Genomic DNA, 22419 nt, shown 5'->3' with positions numbered 1-22419 from the left:
TGCTATCATTTCTAAATGAAAATAGTAGCAGAGGTCTCATTTAAAAAAAAATGTTCCTCCTCTTACATTTCCAAACATTTGGTTGTCTGCCAGTTATTGCTAATACATTCAGTTTAGTCTGTGTCTGTAACAGTGATCTTTAGTGATCATTACATTTCTCTGTAATTGTTGACACTTATCATATGCTGTAACAAGAAAATTATTAATTGTTTGTGAATACAAAGTAGAGTCTCTGCTAATAGTATCCTGTTGTGTAAATCTTGATTCATTTCAAAGCAACAGAATAAAGCAGCTGTCTAGTGTTCCTGATCTTGGAAGAAGTAAAAATTATTCCACCTGTATGAGCCTCTTGGGTGCACTACAGACTGGATGTCAAAATAAGGCTAGAGAGGGGTTTATGTGTAAACCACTGAAAGGGATATTCTTACTGGCATGAGTTAAGGACAGAGAGGTGCTGAGTGACTGAGCAATGAAACTAAATTGAGCCGATATATTAATGTTACAAAAAATAATCAGATTTAAAATAAAGAGAATAATTATATAACTGAAAAGTTGCTAAAGCTGCCAATAGGTAAAAGGATCCCCTCATATATATATATATATATATATATATATGACAAATAAATATATATATATATGCATTTTCTATAGTAACTGAACTGTAGATTAGTACAGAAACTTTATACAAATTTCCCAGTGTAAAGAAGTATGACTATACAAGACAAACCTACAAAAGTCCTCAAAAATAACAGAATTCTATTTCAACATCATATGTATAGCACACATTTACTGTTATTAGCAAATTATTATGACTGATTAACAGAAAAGTCATGGAGGCTTTCCAAACCTCACAAAGATGTGCCAGTTAGCTGTACTTGAATATGGTGAATTAATTTGAATATATACTATTTCTTCCCAATGTTTGTGACTTACACTACTGTCTAGCCCTAATCTCTGTGGAGACTCTCATTAAGGTCTGGGGAAAAAGCCTTTACTGAATTATCTGTTATTGGTGCTCCTTTGGTAGTCTCAGCTGGAGATGGCAAATGGAATCCTACATTTCCTGGCATGATATCCAGATGATTAGGGAGGAAAAGGCAGAATAAATTATTTTCTCTGCAAACAAGGAAGAGGTAAGGAAGGGCAAGAAAGAGTTCTAGTTCTTAAAGCTCACATGTGCTATTTTCCTCTCACAGACGAAGGTGAAGAAAATAGCTGTTCCATTCTGTGATCTCAAAAAACCAGAGCACACAGATCTAGACTGAGCTGCAAGCTGCAAGCTCTGCTGTTCTTCCTTTGTTGTAATTCTACAAAGGAAATGTTGAACAGAAACATGATGATTTGTCCTCTGTCCTGTTACTATATTCCTGCATTTTCAGGCTGAGAGAGGAAGGAGATGGCATCTGCTGATTTCTCATGTTTGAAAAAAGGAAATATTTATCTGACTGTATAAAAAGACAATAGGAATATATTTGGAGACAGAAGATGGGGCAGTTATTAACACTAGAAGCTCAGCATGAGGAAGTGATGTCAAACTGCACAGGAAAAAAGCTTACATGCATATTTCCCCACAAATGAGCATAATTCCACAATAAAATGTGAGATTTAGGAGTTTTCCTGGAGCTGGAAAAGGAGTGAACTCTCCTAATTAACACATTTTCTGCTTTCTCCTAAAATCAGCAGAGTTTATTACACTACATAAATTATCGTTCTCCTCTGGCTTCAAACCTCTGCCTCTCTTCTTCTCCCTTCCTGCAACTCACATCCCTCTCTCCTGACCTGAATCATCATGCATACATGTAGAGCTCTTTCAGGATCTGCAACACAATAGTAGAGGGAAAACAGTTAAAACAGTATTTTTTATTTATTGCTAGTTATATAATGTTATTTTATATTATATTATTAATCACAGAGTATATTATTTGCAATAACCTAAAAATTACTATTGTGTACATCTGCTATCACAGAAATCTGAAGGAAGCATCAAACTACACAACTTTCTTTTCTCTATATTGATTTGTTTTGATTTTACTCAACTGAAATTAAACACCTATTATTATAATTCATTTAAAAAGGTAACACAGATTTATTTATCCCTATGAACAAAAAAATTTGTATCTTATAATTTTAACTCCTTTAATACTGTTCAGATTTATTATTTTATATCTGAGATGTTGAATTAATCACATTTTGCCTTACCTACCTAAACATAGATGGCTTTTGTGCCTTATTATTTAATATTATTGCTAGTGGAAGGAAATGTAACACCACATTTAAAAAGAAAAAAGGCCTCTGTTCCCATCTGTTCTGGACAGGATTACATTTTGCAGTCGCTGGGAGGGGCATGGCCAGGACAGGAGGTTTTTCTTTACCACCTCATGTGATTGTCAGGGGTTGGAGGGAAGGAAGGCTCTTTGAGGAGAGGGGGTTCCTTCAGGTCCAGCAAGCCTGGCAGAGAGAGCCATCTGGTACTGTTTATTATCATCTGGCTTCTTTTCCATGTGAATTGTTTTTTTTCTTATGCCCCCTGTCATTAATACTGTTTCTGTTACTGATCTTATTCTTATCTCATTGTTGTTTACAGTAAATTGTTCTTATCTCAAACCATGATCTATTGAGCCTCCAGTTCTTATCTCCAGTCACCCACAAGAAGGAAGGGGGATGCAGTAGCAGGTGGTGGTATGGTTTTAGTGGAAGCACTAAATTGGACCAAATTTCCCAAATCACGACACTGTGAAACTTGCTTGACTTCCTTTTTTTTTTTTTTTTTTTTTTTTTTTAATTTTTAAAATAATGTCATTCTCAATGTCTTGCATGAAAAATATACCTCTCATATGTTGCCAATGTAGTTTCTAAACTAGGGAAAGAGGGTTGAAGTAATTATGCAGCTGAAGTAGAACAGTTTGACAAAAAAAAAAAAATACAGCTGGCCCTAGGCAGTAATTATATTTTATTTAATAGACTGAGAGTGAGTTAACAGACCTGTAGCACTGACTAGATTGAGAATTAGAAATTTAATTTGAATAAAAGCTGCATGGAGAAAACCTACTAATAAATAAGGCAATATATTGCTCGATATAAAAGTATACTAGTTTCAAAACATCCTACTGAAAAGCTTTAATGAAGGTGTGTAGACATTTTCCTACATTATGTCAGTCCCATATGTAGTCTTTCTTAAAAACTAAAGTAGGTCTTTGGTCACGACAAATGTTTTTTAATTAGGTATTTTTGTGATACATAACACAACACATTTTAAATCTATGATAATGCCTAACAAATCCATCAGTGATTAATGCTGTAAACCTAAATAAAAACAGAAGAATGTGAGAATTATGCTTCACATCTACTTTGCACAGGCTGTGTTTTCTGAGATTATTTTACCAAGGCAGTAGTCAAATCTGTGGACCAAGCTGCTAATTTGAAATTAACTGTTTTGTACAGTTTACACTTCTGGCTTCAAATCTACTCTAAGGGGAATAGCAAGGGAGACAAAATTATGCGTTCACTTCTCTGAAAGTACATCAGTGAGCAATACAGTAGTGAAAAAAAAAATTGAAAGTATAATTAATGATATTATTTTTCTTCTTCTAAATAAAAGACTGTTATGATGTGCAAGTATTTAGGATTATCTGAAAGGGAAAAGACAATTAGGTGGAATGCTTTTCACTTGGGCCCAGTGATTGTAACCTAAAGATTTTTTTTCTTTAGTCTCTTACAAAATAGTGTGTGAAAAGGGAAAGAATCCAAGACTGTACAGCTAACAACTAGTGACATGTACTTTATCATGAAGAAGGTACTACTCAGATAATAACATTCTGAGACCAGCTGTGCACATTGCATGATCCATCACTTCATTGGTCCATTATATTGAGAAAAATGAGTGGAAGAGGTTAGACGATGCATTCAGTAAGGAGGCCATCACCCTGCTACTACAAAAGTGTTCTGAACCACAGAAATGTGAATATCTTGGTAATCTTGAACATGGGCAGCATTTTCCAATCCTGCTTCATTGTGTTCTTACACAATTGCTTACATGCTTTTAGAAAACAAACCACAATCACACTTTGATAGCATCTGACTGTCTAAGTAAGATTTTCTGAAAAGAAAAAAACTGGTAGAAGTAAAACATCTGAATTTTGTTTATTGCTAATTTTTCTATTACAGTCTCTGTAATAGAAAAGATCTGTAATAGGAAAGATCTGCAACTTTATTGTTTTTTTTTCCGTAGATCTTAACAGTAGCCTGTATATAACAGAAGGGATATCCAAAGATATAACAGATCTAGAAAAATTGTTTTTGTTGATAACTCTTGTGATGGTAATAACAAAATAATTCATAAAACTATTATCTATAGAAACACAAATTACATGAAGTTCAAATTAATTGTATTTTTCAAACCCCTTTATTATAGTTCTGGGAAGAACTGACTTTTTAATGTAAGAAAATTATTTTTAAAAAATGCAGCAAGGGACCATGAAATGGGTAAATAAGGTATTTAAATAAGGTGCCCAAATTTGAAGGCTGGTCTTCCTTTGATAAATTTGTTTTTAAGTCTGTCTCTAATGCTTATGGAGGGACCACAGGGAGACTAATGTCTTAGTAATATACATAGTAGAAGGAATAAACAATTTAAACTCTGGAGTAACAATAGTAATAATAATAAGAATGCAACAATAGAACACTATTATGCCAAAATAAAAAATAACTTTATTAATATAGGAGGTTTAATTCAAACCATACTAATAATTATGTAATAAGGGTTCTAGATTTAATGGCAAAGTCCCTTTGAAAAAGCTCTGTTTCTTCAGTCATCTCTCAGCTAATTTAAGCTACTAATTAAAAGTACAACAGCTTTCTACAAAAAATAATTATCTTTTATCATCCTACTAGTAAATGTTAATTTTTAGATCAGATGATTAATCACTTCATTCTTCTGAAGCAAATTATCACTTCAGTTTACTGAATTGTGGAAACCCAGGGCAAGGGGGATATCCCCCTGTCTGCTCTGGGGTGCTGTGACTCCCAGGAAAATACTGACTTTGACCCTCATTCATGGAGCATGCCTCTTAAGCCTCAAAGTAAACTAGAGACCACAAAAGGGTGAAACAGATTGTAGGGATTGTAGAGAGTAGTTTAGTATGTCACATGGGTGAGAAATTTAGATTTTAGGATTTTTAGCATTTTGTAGATAGATGCAATATGGAGGATGCAGGGTGTTGTCTCTAATTCCTTTCTTTTTTCTTCTTCTTCTTTCTTTTTCTTGAGTTTTGGTGGTATCGTGTAATTGGGCAGAAAAATAAACATTGCAGGCCTTTAGGGGTCAGTTATTGGGTTAGAAAGGGAAATAATCTATGTGTCACTTCTTAATTGGGTAGTTTAGTTTTAGATTAGACTTAAAAAGACCTTGTGGCATGAGTTGGTTAGCCATTTTGTGCTGTTTTCATGCATGTAAAGTCTGAGTGCAGACAGTGTGCTGAAGTCTTGATAAGATAACAATAAAACAAGAACCTGAAAACCAAAAAAGTCCTGTGCATCTGCAGCTTTGGTTTTTCTCTGCCCCAGTCCTGGACAGCTGGGGTTCCCGGCTAGGCATGCTGCTTTTCGGTAAGACCGGGGCTGCCGTGTGTGCAGAGCTCTAAAGCTGAGCCTCCACGTGGGTTTGCTGCCTTCGTAGCCTCATGCTGAGAGGAGATAAAGGGAGAGAGAAGGCACACTTTGCCCTGCGTGGCTGAGAACTGTTTATTTCCCACTTGGCTGCAGCAGTGGTCAAAGCAGCTCTTCCTAGGTCGCGTGTGAGGACAAAATGGCGGTTTGAACAAAGAAAGCATTGAGTTATACAGGGGCGGGTGGACAGGGATGGAAGCCCCCCTCGCCCAATGGGGACAGACGACAAGGGAGTGATGTGAACCACGGCAACCTATGGGAACATAACAGAGGTGGGTACAGGGTTCTGGGACAAATGGGAATGCAGAGGTGGGGTGACTGACACAGAACTTTCTGTGAGGAAGAAGAGGAGTGGTTACTAGATTGACAGGTAAAAGCTCCTGTAGCAGACAGCTTGGAGCAAACCATTTTGAGGGGAAAATAGGGGTACAGAGAACCAACCTAAGTAACATTTATTAAGACCCCTAACTGAACCAACCTGGCATACAACATGCGTCTGCTTTTCCTAACAAAGAACTGCTTCAAGAGGGTTTCCCTCTGCCAGGGGAGCCCTCAAGGAGTTGCTCGATGTGGGGCCCGCAAACTCACACTGAATCATATGGATGAAATTAATATTTCAGTAATTATTTTTCTTTTCATTAGTAGGCAAACCCAATAGAACTCCCAGTGGAACACAAAAAAAAATTAAAAACAAAGAGAGAAAACATTGAAATAATCCTTCATAGTCAAAACCATCAAAGTGAAAATATTCCAGCCATTTGATGGCAGAAAATACGAGAAGCAGGACTTCATAAATATGATCCTTATAGTGAATAGAACCACTTATGAGTTACCAGTCTGGCAACAGATGTGTTGCCAGTCTGCCTGAGTCTAGGGAGGGTTTCAAGACCTAAATGAGAAACTTTTTTGTTTTTGGAGAAAGCAAATCTTGCATAACAATCAGCTTGTCATTTCAGGATCTACAGTCCTTTATAGAAAATGGGAATGGGAGAAAGGAGGATGAGAACAGGAGGAACAGATGGCTTGGAGAAACAAAAGTTTGACTTGGTGATTCAATAATGAGCAACCTTACAAAACACAGGCTTTTTAGAAGCCTATTTCTGATTGTCTATTATAATTTCTAAATAGCGCAAGTGGATGCTTACCATTACATGTATCTTAAAATGATAGGTCTCTCCAAGCCTCAAGTATTAAAGCAAAAACAGAATATTTAATCCAAAGTTACATATAATACATACACTGTTAGAGTGGAACTTGAGGTGTGATAGTCACAAAAAAAGAATCACATTGCTCTGGCATCATCCCAAACATTTACAAAACCTGGATAGATGTGGTACACGCACTTTATCAGACCAGTGCTCTTGCATGGTCTCACCCCATGTCAATAACAATGTTTATGTTTGCCTTTTTCTTCTCATGCAACTCTCACATAATCAGTTAGAGCTGGGCAAGACTCATTAGCCAAGTGTTCGTTTCAGGGTGGCTTTACACTTTCACAAAATATAGGTATGTGTACAAGTATATGTGTCCATACATATATAGATAGATATATATGCACACTACTTTTCCTACTCTTCCCATTTCTTCTTTCGCTATTCATCCCTTGTAATGATCAAATTATATGGTCCTCCTCCATTTTCCTGCCTTACTGACATACACTAGGTGCTACCTCTCAGAAACAATAGGACTTTCATCCTTCAGTTGTTTCCGTGATGGCCTCCAAAACCAGAAATTCAACATCTTCACTAAGTAACAACTGAAAATAATTTAATCTCACCAAATAGCCATATTTGGACAGTCTTTCAATGACTTCCCAAAGTACACCTCAAGTTCTAAACTCTTATAGACAGGATTATTTTTTGCCTCAAAATATGGGCAACTACCGACTTCCAAATTTTTTCCCCCTTAGAGAATTTATTCACATTTTCCTGAAATTTACTCATGTTATCAGAGCAGATGCAATTCATCTCTACCTAAAATTCGATTAGAAAATGTCTTCAAAAATCACTATAAATAAACAACTGGATACAGACAGCAAGTGGCTAATACCCCCCTCCCCTTTTTCCGGTAAAACAGATTGTTCAGGGATTCTGTTTCTAAGCAAGTGGAATAATCAGCCCATTCTGCAGTCAGGAATACATATGGAAGAAACACAAAGCAAAATATAGTGGGGACTGCAAAGACCTTTTTATTTGTTTTCTAAACAAAGGAAATTAAATAGAAATCGCTGAGAGAAATCCCATATCTTTGAAGTTTGTATCTGTGTACACAGTGGTGAACACAAATATTTGAGTCAATATAGGTAATCTTACTTGAGAGAGAACTGGCTTATATCCAAAGGAATATAATGAAGAGGAAAAGTAAGAAATATGGATTACAAGTATGTAAACAGGGCCTAACAGTGAACCATTTAACAAGCAGATGTTTTGTAAGAGAAATTTTTGCAGTTTCTTGATCCTAGTGTGATCCTAATGAGCTCCTTTCCTGAAATATATCAGAATATTTCAGGATGGAAATTTGGCTATGGTCACACTAACTTTCATGGTATCTCTGTCCAGATCTCACTGTCTCTTACTACCAACAAGTGAAACATGCATCAGGGAGGGGCATTTCTGCAGTTGTTCTGTTAGGATGATTTTCCTACTCATTTTTGGAGCTACAAAATAGGAAAATCCAGTAAAAGGGGAGAAACATAGCAAAAACCCCCAAACTACTAAAACCAAAAAAACACAAACCCCAAGGGAAAGAAAGGCCTGGTCACCGCAGCTGGGCAGGCTTAAAGACTGAGAAAGCAGCTTTTTTACTCATGCAGAGATTAACAGTAAAAATGACACCTTCATTACTAATATAACTTTGTGATAAGATTTCCTAACAAATGGAGATTCAAGATTTTGCTTTCAACTTTCCAAAGTACTGCAATCTTGTCCTAAGAAGTAAATCCAACAGAAACCAGAATTGTTCAGAATACGTTACCATTTAGTCTCCTCCATGGGACAGTAACATGTGTTGAAAAGCTTTAAGCAATGATTGCAATGTAGTCTTTCCTCCAATATTTTGAATAACCAGAAACCCAGACTAATTTCAGCTATTTTAATAACAGCCTTTTCTGTGAACAAGATTTGATGATTAAATATTTGGAGCAGCTGGAGTCACAGTGCTTAGAAAATTAAAAATAAAAAAAAACCAAGAAAAAGTCTTTAGAAATCTTTCATCAATTCAATCACATTACAGTCAAATTATTTTACTTATTGGGGAACTGTGAATTTCTTTGAAGACCACAGATGTGGTCTTATTTGACTTTGGGTTTAGGGCATTAAAAAGACAGCTCTATTGGTGCCATATGTTTATAGTCAAACTCAATAGCTTAAGCTATTTTGTCGTCTGTATTTAATTGGTCATTATTATATTCAAACACATCATTAATATTTGAGCCAAAACTAATCAATTTTATTGAAAAAAATCTAAAAACAGCACAGAAAAACTGACTTCAGATCATATGAAGTGACTAAATTCTTTAAATTTCATTTCAAAAATACATTGAATAGTTTGAGGTCTATTAAATGTCACCCAATGGTGACTTTTTTATGGGCATCTGCTCACTTGGCAAGCATGGTAAGCACTGAACCAATGAATGAAGTACTCCCCAGCTGTGAGTTTGAGTACATAAAACCATCTAGTTCTTCCTCTCAGAACCTAGGAGATTCATAGTTAAGTGGAAAGTGATGCAAAATGACCTTCTGGTACTTGTGTAATTTATATTGTTATCATCATAATGACACAAACTTGTCCTTGAATTAGAAAAGCAAACCAGAAGTTAATAGTTATACAACTAATTCTCACCTCTATTCTTCAAAAAATCTTAGGCTGCAAGCTCTAGCTATTCTATTGAAAGCCTGTAGCACAGTAATCCATGTATACTTGAAATTATGATAAAAAAGCATATTCACTATCTATCAGGTATGTTTGATAGACAATATTTTGCCACTGGACTATTCCTATTTAAATAAAAGTAGTCAGTATTTGTGTTTGAAATACAAGGAAAAATAAAAATATTTGGCACAACCTTGTTAAAAGTAGCAAAATATTCATCAAAGTAATAAATTCTTACATTAAAGAATAAAAAAAATTCACATTTTGTGCATTTAACTTAAATTCTTGTACTATAACTATTTTTATACCAAATTCTGAAAATATTTATATTTTAAATAGAACTTTAAGGTACAAATATTATATATTCTGTAAAAGATAATACTTAATACTCACTAATGTCCCTCCCAGAACCTCAACAAAAATTTTTTCCAGCATATAATCAATCCTGCCTTTCATTTTCCTTTTTCAGGTGGAAACATAAACCATTAGGTATTCATTCTGAAATCAGGCTATAGGGCATGGCTTCCTGTACCTGCAGAAAAACTAACATAATGCAGTCCATCACCTGAAATTCTTATTGTGTCCAACAACACTCTAAGAAGGAGAAATATTATTGTCAAATATACACTTAATAATAAGACACACATTTTGTTCACCTGCACCATTAGGTTTAAAACATTTGAGGGCAAGGAATCACTAAGAATAGCTTGAATTTGAATCGACCAATCCCAAGACACTAACTGACTGCTCAATGAAACATATCAGAAACTGCCAGCTTGATCACATACGCATAAGATAAAATCATGAAGTTATGTGTGTGCAGTGTGACTGCAGGATGGATAGAGATCACATATGCAATGTTCTCTAATTCATTTAACCCTTCATAGCTGCCAGAACAAATCTGATAAAATAAGGCTGTGCTGTTTCTTTTAAATTACAAATAAATTCTGTTCTTACAAAAATTGCAGATAGATGTTTTAGATGGGTTGAATCACACCACGGGAATATATATTCCTATTTGTTGATTAGAGCAAGGATCTGAACGGCTTAGATTAGATATCTATTTAATTAGGTGTATAACTAAAACAAGAGGAAATGTATTCCAGCATAAGATTCAATTACATGTATACACACGTATTTGCTTTGCATTCAAACCCAAAATTAATGTACACATAAATCTGCAGTGTTTAAGGGTAGCACTTGAAGACATTCACAGATTTAGATCATCCCCACTTGGATTATGCAGATTAAAACACAAATCCTGTCACTGTATCTAACTCCAAAAGTCCAGAATTTACATTTATGGATGAAGATTTTTTTTTTTTCATTAGGATTTTCATGTCCATTTAGTATATAAAAGATAGACTTCTAAGCTTTTTATTTTTGGCTCAACACCAGTACATTCTTTGCTTGCTAAATTGCGCAGAATACAAAGAGTCAGATTGTACCAATTTTTACTGTATTCATTATATAGGTATACAATCCTTAAGGAAGAAATGAACCATGTCTTTGTATGGTTAATTTTATGCATTGTAAATTTCAGAAAAATTGTTCGTTTATCATATTTAGTCAAAATAATAGTGGAAAAAAATTCATAGTCATTCAATGCACATTGAATGAACATTGAGAATATTCAATTTCTATTGTGGTAGGAAGGTGCATTAAGTTGTTTCAAGCACAGTGCACACAATCTACATTTTTTCTGGCCCTAAGCAACCTGACTCCATGCTTAACCCTCTTCTGTGCTCTTCATTAACTCTCAAAATTAAATTTGAAAAAGAGTCAAATGAAAAGACATATACCTATCATGTTAAGTCCACTCAGAGAATTTTCAAATTCAAAGAATATTCTTGCAATGAGCTAAACTAACATAAAGCTGCATTTATACCAATCTTGTGAATGTTTCCATACTGAAACACTCATTTTCATTAATTCATTTAAAATAATTACTTCAGCAATTGTAATTAAATATTACATATAAATATTACCTTTATTAAGCTTATTATTTCTGGCATGAAAGGTACTTCTGTGTCTGCCTGATATCCTTTGCACAACAATCTCTCAGTTCTGGCCAAAGTTTCTAAAGTCTATCACAGATTAAACTCCTGCTTATGTACTTTTGAATGAAGCTTACTGGAGAAAATTGAAGAATTTGCCATAAAATTTTTAATGCTGAGCTCTTGAAGCTCAGTATCAAGAATTTACTAAGAATCATTCTAATCTAACTAATATAAGATCCTTTGAAAATATTGCAGTAACAGAATGGTGTTAACAAAAATGACAACATGGCAACAGAGTTAAAAGAATACCAAGAAAAAAGGATGAGGTATTAATTTTCTATCAACTATTGGTATTACTTATACAGCAGGTACTTCTTCCTATTGTTCACAATAAATATTTTTATGTACATTCTCAGTATTCCATGATGCTCACTTTATACTTTAGAAAGCTGAGAAAACAAACCAGAAAACTGAATTATTCAACTAAATTGGATTCTGTTAAATTTCTGGATTAAGTGATACATGTCTTTAAAATATTTTTAGTTTTTATATGGAGTGCCCTCTGACAGTTTTTTATGTTTTTATGAAAAAAAAATTGAACAAATACAAAAATATAATTTTTTTTCCTTAAAAACAGTTTTATGGCTACATTTTAAAAAAGATAAATAAATAAATGGTCCCTTTTCTTGGAAGTAATTTTGATTTTAAGTCATTTTCTTTTTGGGAAGGAAAGGTGAGTTGACTGAATTTTTATAAAATACAGGGCACAAGCTGGATCACTGTCTCTGTCTTCTGAAATTAGTGTCTTGAACCTTTATACAGTTGGACACTCAAGCATTTGGAGCAGTCTTTGTGGCTTTGCTCCATCTTGTTGACAAGTAATCATTGTTTGAACAGTGCAGTCTCACAGACTTGGAAGTGGTTGCTTGTATAAAAAGAGGGTAGAAGCAAAATCAGATTCCTGCCTATGGTGGCATTTTGATATTTTAGATAATATTCTTTCTTTTCTATCTCCATTTCAGCAAAGTATTGCTTAATTCAATAATTGTTTCATTTATGCTTAAAAATATTGACTCTAGCTATTTAGCCAGACATTCCCATCTGGTTTTATTTAAGATGGAGAGTTAAATCCTCCACATTTTAAAAATATCAGTCTATATGCATCTTTTACAATTCTTAAATTATATTAAGATGTACACAGCAGTGATGATGGATTCAAGATATTAAAAGAGATGTTTTACTGTAATTCAGCTAAGTAGTATCATAAATACAATTTTGGTTTTCATTCCCTCTTGATGTGAGGTTGCCATTTGGCACATTCTGCTCCTTATGATCTGTCCTTACCTATCTTTTTCTTTCCAAATGTAAATTGAGTTTGTAATCAAGTCAAACAATACTGAAATAACTTTACTGTGACACGACTGTTAAGGTGTCTAACAATTGTAGATGCAGTGAGCTGCCTAACAGAAAACATATGACTGTAGCAGGGCAACGTATGATAACACCATTGTTTGCTCAGTATATTTTCACTGTATCAGTGTATCTTCACTGGCAGAATAAAATCTGTAGGTTTACCTTCCAGTAATTGGTAATTTTTTTTAAGGATATTATTAATAAAAATAATTAACAATAATCCCAAAGTTCAGCTATTCGGTTCTTCTTCTTTCTTTCCTGTGTTTCTAATATGGAATAACTCAGGTCTATCTCCTAGAAATTCAAGACATAAGCAAAAGCTGAAAATGGCATAAATGTGTCTATGAATATAAGCCAGTTATTTGGGAATTGAAGAGAATAGTGGAATCAAATTTCCCTGTTTACAGTAAGGAAACTGGATCTACCTTCATTGCCATAATTCTAAGTCTTGTCCCAAAATATCATTCGTATCAATAAATTTATTGAAATTTTAAAATTATATTTGTCTTTAGGTGTAATGTGAATGATTCCATGGAAACTAGACATTTTCCCAATTAATGTTTTAGCTTCTAGGTAGGAATAGATAGTTCTGCTTTAAATTTCATAATTTTTGATGGCAACTGAGAAAATATATTTATTATCTGATAGCATAGCTCAAGACCACACTTACATACCTTACTGTGTATGTTCAATTGATCTTTTTGCTCTAACAAAAAGGAAAGCCATTTGCTGAGGCCAGCTGATATCAAATCTATTTTACTGTTAAAAATATTAATTTAAAAAGAAGTATAGATGACACCATAATAGAGAGCAGAGCATACAAATTAGGTCATGTTCATCAGGGAAAATAAAGTCTGAAACATCTGCATTTTAAATGAAACCAAAGCTGTATTTCAGGATTGAACAATTAACAGTCATTACACCACTTTAAAATATCAGTGGGAGAGTGTCAAAGAAGCTGAGTTTTCCATGTTTACAGAAGATTTTGCCTGTGGCACACTGTGTGCTTTTGTGAATCATTTATCTTGTAGCTTAAACCTGTCATGGTATGAAATATTGTAACTGTGATTCTGCATGACAGAATAATGAAACACTGGGAAAAAGTCCACACTGAAATTACTTTTCCACAGAATTTTTGACTCGAGAACTTGAGATGCTGCAGATGAAATAGGTTTTCTTTTCAGTCCATCAAAAACTAATCCAGGCCAATGAGTTCCCTTCTACACACTGAATATGATATTACATTGTTTGTGGGTTTTGTCTCTATTGACCAGGTTTTCAGTATTTTTTCTCTAACTCTTCTTTGTTTTAAGTTCTCATATACTGTATTGGATTCCAAAAAGAGTTCTTGAAGAGCTTCCATTCAGCAAATATTTCATTGCTGTATTTCACAATGAAAGTTGGAGCCACATAGAAGATGACAGATTGTTGCTGTTTTCTTTAGGAGAATCAAATTATCATATGTTACCAGCTTTGCTGGAGTACCCCTTTGTAGCAAAGTATCTGAACAACTTAGACTACATTGTGCACCAGACATACTGCTTGTAGTTCTTCTTATCAGAGCCCTCTGGAATGCATCAAGGTTACAAAGACATAAACTGTCCTAAAATAAGAAAGAAGAGGCTGAGAAACAGAATATCAAGACTGCAATAACTGAGTAACAGAGGGCTGTGAGCCACCTGGGCTGTAACATATCACATAGTCTGGAGAGTCCGTGCAGAAGGCGTGGACAAGATAGAGGCACCAATCAAGAAATGTGCGATCAACGTGTGCAGTAGTTGTGGAATCTCTCAGTAAGTGCGTAATGTAAACAATAAATGGCTTCTGTTCAATCATATTGGTTAGTCGCACAGGAGTCCTGTTTTCCACACCCCTTCATTCTCAAAAAGGTTATTTTGACTCTTTTTTGTTGTGAGTAATCTCTGTCAAATCTACATGATGTGGTGTGCATTACCAAGTGAATTAAATATGAAATCTGGTGTCTTTTTCCACAAAGGCCAGATTTTTTGTGACTATTTGTCAGTGAGTGATCCCTACATAACAAGAATTGCAAGTGAAGACTCTTAATGTAATATCTTCTATCAGGACTCAAAACAACAGGGTTACAGGAACAAAGATTCTACTCACTAAAATTGATCTGAAAGACCTCAGCATTGCAATTTTATGGCTATTCTTCTCTGAAACTGTACTTACCAAATTTTGATGAGTGAGAGGTAAAAGCTATTAGATAAAAAAGATTCATTACTGTAAAATTTCAGACTGAGATAAATAATTACATCATATGTAAAAAACTGCAGTTAAATCAATTGTCAAAATTACTTTACCTTTCTTAATGGTTTTTCCTGGAATAATTTTTGTAAGGATAGATTACAGAAAGAGTCCAAGTCAGGAAAAAAATCTATATTAATAACTTACAAAAAAAAATTGCACACCAGTGTACAATTTAAACAAAGACTCAGATTTTAAAATGTGAGCTTCTGGGTGCGAGGAATTCTGCTTCCTATGAGTATGAGTATGAGTATCACTGGAAAAAAAACAGTGAAAATGGAAATATCTGTTTTGGCGCTTGTTTCAATGTGTCATGTCATCCTAATTTTGAGTGGTTATTACCAGATACCTTTTTCTTTCAACACACTTTTTTTTTCTGCATTCAAAAAAGTGGATCAAATATCATCCATGATATATTCTACAGGTACCTGAACTAATTGTCAAAATACACTATTTAAATACAAGAAAAATGTAAAGGTCAATCCAAAGGTAGGACAAACAAAAATTTTAGGTATTCTATAATATTTATATTCCACAATATGTCAATGAATCCTTGTATGCTAAGATTAAACATATTTAAACCTTTTTTTTTTGCACCAGTGATTTTTTTGTCTAATCACTGTGAAACAGTTAAACAGAATTCCTTAATACTGTTTTTTAAGGAATAATGTTCAGTGTGTAAGAAAACCAGTATTTCTCAAATTATTCCAAATAACTATGCAGAGCAGTGGGATTTTTCCCCATTTCCATGTGCTGTTTTGGGAAATCTGGAAATCACAAAACTACACATTTTGAATCCTTTATTGTAGTAATTTTAAGGCTTTACATTATGACATCTGTTTCATAAACTAAGAAGTACCACTATAATGATATTAAATTAGTAACTTTAGATTTGATGAAAATGGGAGGATATAAACTTTACAGTTTATCTAAAAACAGCAGTGTCAAACATCCATGTTTATAATAGCTAGAAATAAATCAAGAATTATGCACATCTGTTTACTTTTTTCTTCATATTTTTGGAATAAGGAGAAATTGGCATGACTTAGGAGACAATACTTTAAAAAAACTATATATTTTGTAGTAGTCTATGCACCTCTACACTATAATCAAGAAAAAGCTAATTGGATATTAAGGGAGTTCAGATATCAGGAGTATGGCAGATGGACACAAAGCAGCTGAAGCACTGTCTTTAATTTGGCTAAGATGTTTGCAGAATCAACATGAAGGAAGGTTAAGAAATACCCATCCCCATCCCCAGGCACCTGTTATTTGACAAACTGAAATGTGAGCTGGGGGTCATAATGAAGTCCTGTTTATCCAAGCATAAATCTACAGCATGGATATTTAAAGCTTAAAGGATATTCAATATGTGGCATACTGCTCACCATAAAGTCAAAGTGAACAAAAAACCCATCAGCTGTTATCATAGACATTTAGTAATAAAGTGAGATAGAATAATTCATAAATCCAGGGAGGTTAAGCTGTCTTTGTATGGGACAGAAGACACCATTAAAATATTTGTCTAATCAACAGAAAAAATGTTAGTATGGGAGTAGAGTTTTGATGGAGGATCAGAGAATCTACAAAACCCAAGTAGACACCCGCTGCTCTAATTTCATTTGTCCATAAAGACTATGACATTGCCTCATGATGCAGAGAAGCCAAGGGGCAAAAGAGCAACACTATCAAATATTTAAGATAAACATTGCTTCCCCTATTTACATTGACTTACTGGAACTATGCTTCAATTTCTAGAACATAGGCACATGACCTGGGTGAAAAGAAACCTGAAGTGGTACCACAAATATATTTGGTTAGTAGCATAGCAGTATTCTAAGTTACATGCTAGTTATCACAGTGAGACAAAAATACTGAACACTAATTTCAAAAGATAAAGGCAAACATAAGTGCTTTGAGAAAATAATGCACTATAATATGATAAAAGTGTTAATAGAAGTATCAGCTTAAAACAGCTTATTCACATTAATAATGTTGTGTAAAAGCAATCATACAAATCATCCAGAATTGTTGAAAGTATCCAAGCAATAAAAAGATATGAATGAGACCAGACCTACTTACCAAATTCCTTAGGAACAGTGATAGAGTAAATACAATTGTGACCAACACTGTAATTCTTGGGGTAATTTGGTGATAATACAGTCCCTTCAGAGCCTGTTGATCGGCTTCCACAGGGTGCTAGAAAGTGAAGATAATTGGTTTTTAAAAATGTAATATCATTAAAAAATCAGTTTAAATTGTGTTACAAAGCAGAGCAATGCAGAGTCCCCAGGCAAGTGCATTTGTTGTATGTTGGTATATGATATTACAGGAAATTTTATTACACTTCTACTCTGGATTGAATTTGTACATCCTGTGACATACCGAGTATGTGCAATTTTCTCATATATCAAATGAAAATTGATGGCACTCTGCAGTTTTCCAGATCAATTATTTTTTCTTTAAAATTTATAAACCATCTTAATAAAAGTAATCATATGGTTTATATGCAGTATGCTATTATTTACAGCATACAAAACTATTACTCATTCCTATGATGCTTTATACTATGTTAAGATTATACAGCCCTTCTGCACACTAGTAAATTCTTACTCATCCCAATACACTCATCATGCAAAATAATGTCTACAACTACTGATATAAGAAAGTCAGGTTTTCTTGACTGAACATGATGTACCACTTACTTATATCTCAATTATTTATAACTTTATATATAAAAAGTTATGAGCACATACTTTTCTTTATCACAGAAACATCATGTTTATGCTACCACAGCCATAATACTTGATCAAATGGAAGATAGATACAAATGCTTTTTATCACAACAATGTATTTTTCTAAGGTTTATAACAAAACTTATCATTTGGCATTATTCAAAAATGTCAAGCAATAAACTGTGTTATTTCTTTTTTTTCATCAGATGTACAAGCGCAATTATGTGAAACATTATTCAATGTTAGTGGTTTCCTATGTCTATTATCTGCTTGTCACAGAGACTTTGTAATTTAGGGGTTTAATTTAGATTTAACCCTAATCTCTTTTCAAGACTATGGCATCTCTTTAGAATAATTTTTCACTTTTAGACTATAAAACATTTTTAATGAGTTTAGTGTTAACTTATCTATTTAACAAATTTATTTCCTGTTAAGACATTAATTTATAAATGAAGTAGTACTCAATGTTTCATTTGCTAAGCACATCTGGGGTTTTTTTGTGGTATTCTCTCAAAACATTAATACTTCATTAATTGTATTAAATAAGAAAAAGATGGTTTTCTTAGTACTATTTCAGAAGATTTTATCTCAGTACCTGTCATACTAAATTCAAGATATTTATTAGTGTAGCTACAAATTACATATTTTAACACTACTTTTAGTTAATTTACACAAAAACTTTGGTGGAGTATACCATGAAAAGAACACATCTTTAAAATGTAGCGAGTTAAGGCCCCAACACTTTGAGAACAGGTTTATGCAATTTGCATTAGCATGGATTCCTTTCAGTATGGTGTAACTTTAGAGTTTGGCAGGTTGTGTACCTGAAAGAGGAGCAGATGGCACCTATTGCTCCAGTTTGCATAGGCAATTTGGAAATTATTTAATGGATCATCGTGAAAGTCACGGTATTTGAAATATGTCAACAGAAGGGTCTTGACTTTTGCTTGTGCACATGTGTACGCATGTGGTAGATGTGGCACATGCACACACATGCTCCATATATACTGGAGCTAAGCAAATCCATCTGGACCCAGATCAGGATGAGAGCTTGGTGAGGTGCAGTACAGCGAGCGGATGGGCACACACCCTGACACATGGAGTAAGCACTGACTTCTATTTGTACACAGAATATTGCCCTCTGTGGCTAAAAGAGTAATCTCAATGCCTTCCCTCAATCCACCACCATGTGAAATATTAGAAATTCATGATCTCTTGTGAAAACATATTTAGATAATAGAACTACTGGGACTTTTTCAAGAAGCAGTGAGTGTCTTGGCTGAGTCTCATTTGCAGAGACTTATTTTCCACTGGAAAAACACGAAGTAAAAAAACTTCACTATTGAAATGTGGCAAATCTTTGTGATAAAAACAGATCTGTTTACCAGCTTGTAAATACTCAAGATTTTCTATTCCAGATTTTGGATTAAACAGAAGTGAATATGGAAGAATATAAGCAACAAAAGCATTAAAATAAGAAAAATAAGATTGTCAAAAAAAATCATCCCCAACTCCATTTCCCTCTTTACTGTTTGTGAGTTGAACAGTTAAGCTACAATCACCAATACCACTGTCCCACTCTAGAACTCACATCATTATTGCACCTTCCTAATCAGCAGATATAAATAATGTGTAAATTTAAGGTAAAACTACAATTCCACTAAAGTCAATAGCATTGACACAAAAAAGAACATAATTTCACCCTTAATGAAATTTGAAGTAATTGTACATAAAAGCAGTACTTAAAATTAAGCGCTAAATATAGTCCTCAGCATATAATGTACCTTTACTTATAAAGAAAAATAAAGATTTTCATATACCCTGTTTCTTTTCTATTCTTACAGGTTATACAATTAGTAAAGGCATTATATTAATTGTAAAAAAGGGTTCTTACACTAGTATGCTTAAACCAGAGCAAAATATATGTATCTACATACAGATCTAGATAAAATATATCATGATACTTGCAAGGTAGTATTATGACTGCTGATTAAAGAAAAGTCACAAAATACTTTAATTGAAAAAAGCTTATAGATCTCTAAAAGTCGTTAAACCAAAAAATTTTTGTAAATTAAGAAAAAAAATGTCTAGCACCTTCAAAAATCTGAGAGTTCTCATTAATACTGAACTATGGTTAAAATAGAGAGTTTCCAACTCTCAAAAGGGTGATGAAAATACCATTATCTTTTACAGCTGATAATTAAAATATTTATATGACACTTTGTCTGAAACATCTAAACATTTTTCCCACATAATGAATCCCATGAAAGTAACATATATCTGCACTGGATTTATAACAGGGATACATATGTTCATACAAGAGTGGCTGGCATATATCTGTTCACACAAGGGGAGAAGAGACACAGTACGAGTCAGAAGCAGGATTTCCAGTGATAGGTACAAGGTCTTTAAACAAGAGTTGTCTGCAGCCTTTGCTACAATGTGCTCAGTACAGACTGGAGTTAGACATGAACTATTTGTCACTCTGGCATATGCAACATACAATCAGCAGTAAGATCTTAATACCTGTGTTAAATATTTCTTTCCTTGAATTTCTTTCCTTTGTCTTCTCATTCTGGATTTTTTCACTCAGCCTTTTCTGAGTTTACTTTTCCCCTTATTATGTCCCTTATTTTCCAACTGCTTCTGCAATGACTCTTTTTTCTTCACAAGAATTCACATTCCCGTGTCTCAAAAACAACTAGTATAAAGGGAAGCTGGCTCAAGACATAAGCATCTAGTTGATCTTTACAAGCTGAGAAAATGCTAAATTTTGTAAATCATCAGGTAGTGAATAATTTAACTCTTATAGTAACCGGACGGTCCTCTAAGACATTTCTGAATGTGTCAGGGAGGAGGAAGAGGTTTGCTTGGTATTTTAGTAAACTTAGAGAGCTCACAGACTGTATTTCCTTCCTTGCATTTTGGGAAATGTTAAATTTAAAATGCTAAAAATTTTCAAGGAGAAGAGATTTTACCCTTTGTTAAAACAGACAAAAAATGCAACAAATGCTAAGAACCATTCCCCTGGGAATGTAAAACATCTTGCAGAATAAAATAAACCAACCATACAACCAGCAAAAACAAAAAAACTTTCCAGGGGCAACTGATATTTTCTAATGTAATTCTCCAAAAGTATTTCATTATTTTTTAATAATGTTTGCTTAGATTCTGAAACACTGTATTCCCTTATGTAGTTATTTATGATCTATCTTATTCTAGTTCATTCACCAAATGTTATGCAGTATGCTGCCCTTGTCCTGCTTTCCAGGGTCAGCCATGGAACACCAGTGGGAGAGCAAGGGACTTGATTATGGTAAGAATGTGATAAAGATCAGTGTGTTGATGCATTGCTCACTATTTCCTTGAAACATTTTTAGCATTAATGGAAAAAATTCCTGTGTGTGCTGAACCTAATTGTATCTTGCTTTGTAAAATAGCATCCCCTGTAGCCCTTGACAAACTCTATCAAAAAATAAGAGCATGTCCCATTCTGTATGTAAATTGGCAAGCATTTTAGCTCGAAGATTACCCACCTTGATCATTAGCATTCATTCACCTTTGTCAAAGAACTACATTCTACCTAATTATGGCAGTGTATTAGTAAATAGAGAATGCAATATAAACTGCATTACCATCAGAATGACATCTTTTTTCAAATTTCAGTAGTTGTAAAAGAAATATAGTTGAAAACCACAGAGGGAAAATCACCCAGCAGAACAATAGGTTCTTATAATCTATGCCTAACAACTGCTATAAAGTCAAATTTTCTGTGCCTCCAGCTAAACAATACAGTATTAAAAGCCCCAATCATGTGCTTATTGCTCATATGTTTTTCATCCGGCCTTGCAGTTTAACCAAAAGAAATAATGCACAAGGTGAATGTTTAGTAATAAAAAAGTGAAGAATGGACTACCTAAGCATGAGAAACAATTTCAAATATCTTAATTTTCTTTAAAAATTAATATTTTTGCTATCAAGTTTTTTTTAATGCAGCTTGAAGTTTTTAATTCCTACTCTTGCTTTCAGATCACCTACTTTCTTGCTCCTACAGCTAAGATCTAATATAATTTAATTGTATTTGCAGATTTAAGTGCCATGTTGCACCATCCATTTTTAAGCTGCAGTTCTCAATGGAATCAATGGGGAACACTACTTAAAAATGAATGGCACAGTATGGCTTTATGGCATGGAGATAAATTTGATTACATAGCTACAAATACAATCAAAAAATAAGAACTGTGTATGCAGTCTGGAAAAGGAGGCAAAAAATACCTTGAAGAACTGGTAATGGTATACTGACTTTTTATCTAATGCATCACTGTATCAAAATCCAGTCAAAGATACCTAGTACTCAATTCATCTAAATAAGTAGGCTCAGAAAAAAAATATTTAGTAACATGATTTATGCTTATAAAATTTAATATATTATTGTGGTTTAACCCCAGCTGTAAACTAAATACCACACA

At 33.8% G+C, this 22419-nt stretch overlaps 1 protein-coding gene across 3 annotated transcripts in view; it reads right to left on the bottom strand.

The window, feature by feature from the left end:
- The window catches only part of CSMD3 (CUB and Sushi multiple domains 3), a 586072-nt gene that overhangs the window by 126958 nt on the left and 436695 nt on the right, over positions 1-22419 (bottom strand). For all 3 annotated transcript variants that reach the window (XM_068182735.1, XM_068182715.1, XM_068182726.1), the window contains one exon: positions 17298-17414. In XM_068182735.1, coding sequence (XP_068038836.1) covers positions 17298-17414 — 117 coding nt within the window. The remainder of the gene's footprint in view (positions 1-17297; positions 17415-22419) is intronic.

Source organism: Anomalospiza imberbis, chromosome 1 (assembly GCF_031753505.1).
Source record: "Anomalospiza imberbis isolate Cuckoo-Finch-1a 21T00152 chromosome 1, ASM3175350v1, whole genome shotgun sequence".
Taxonomy (NCBI): domain Eukaryota; kingdom Metazoa; phylum Chordata; class Aves; order Passeriformes; family Viduidae; genus Anomalospiza; species Anomalospiza imberbis.
This window is presented reverse-complemented; position numbering and strand designations above follow the sequence as displayed.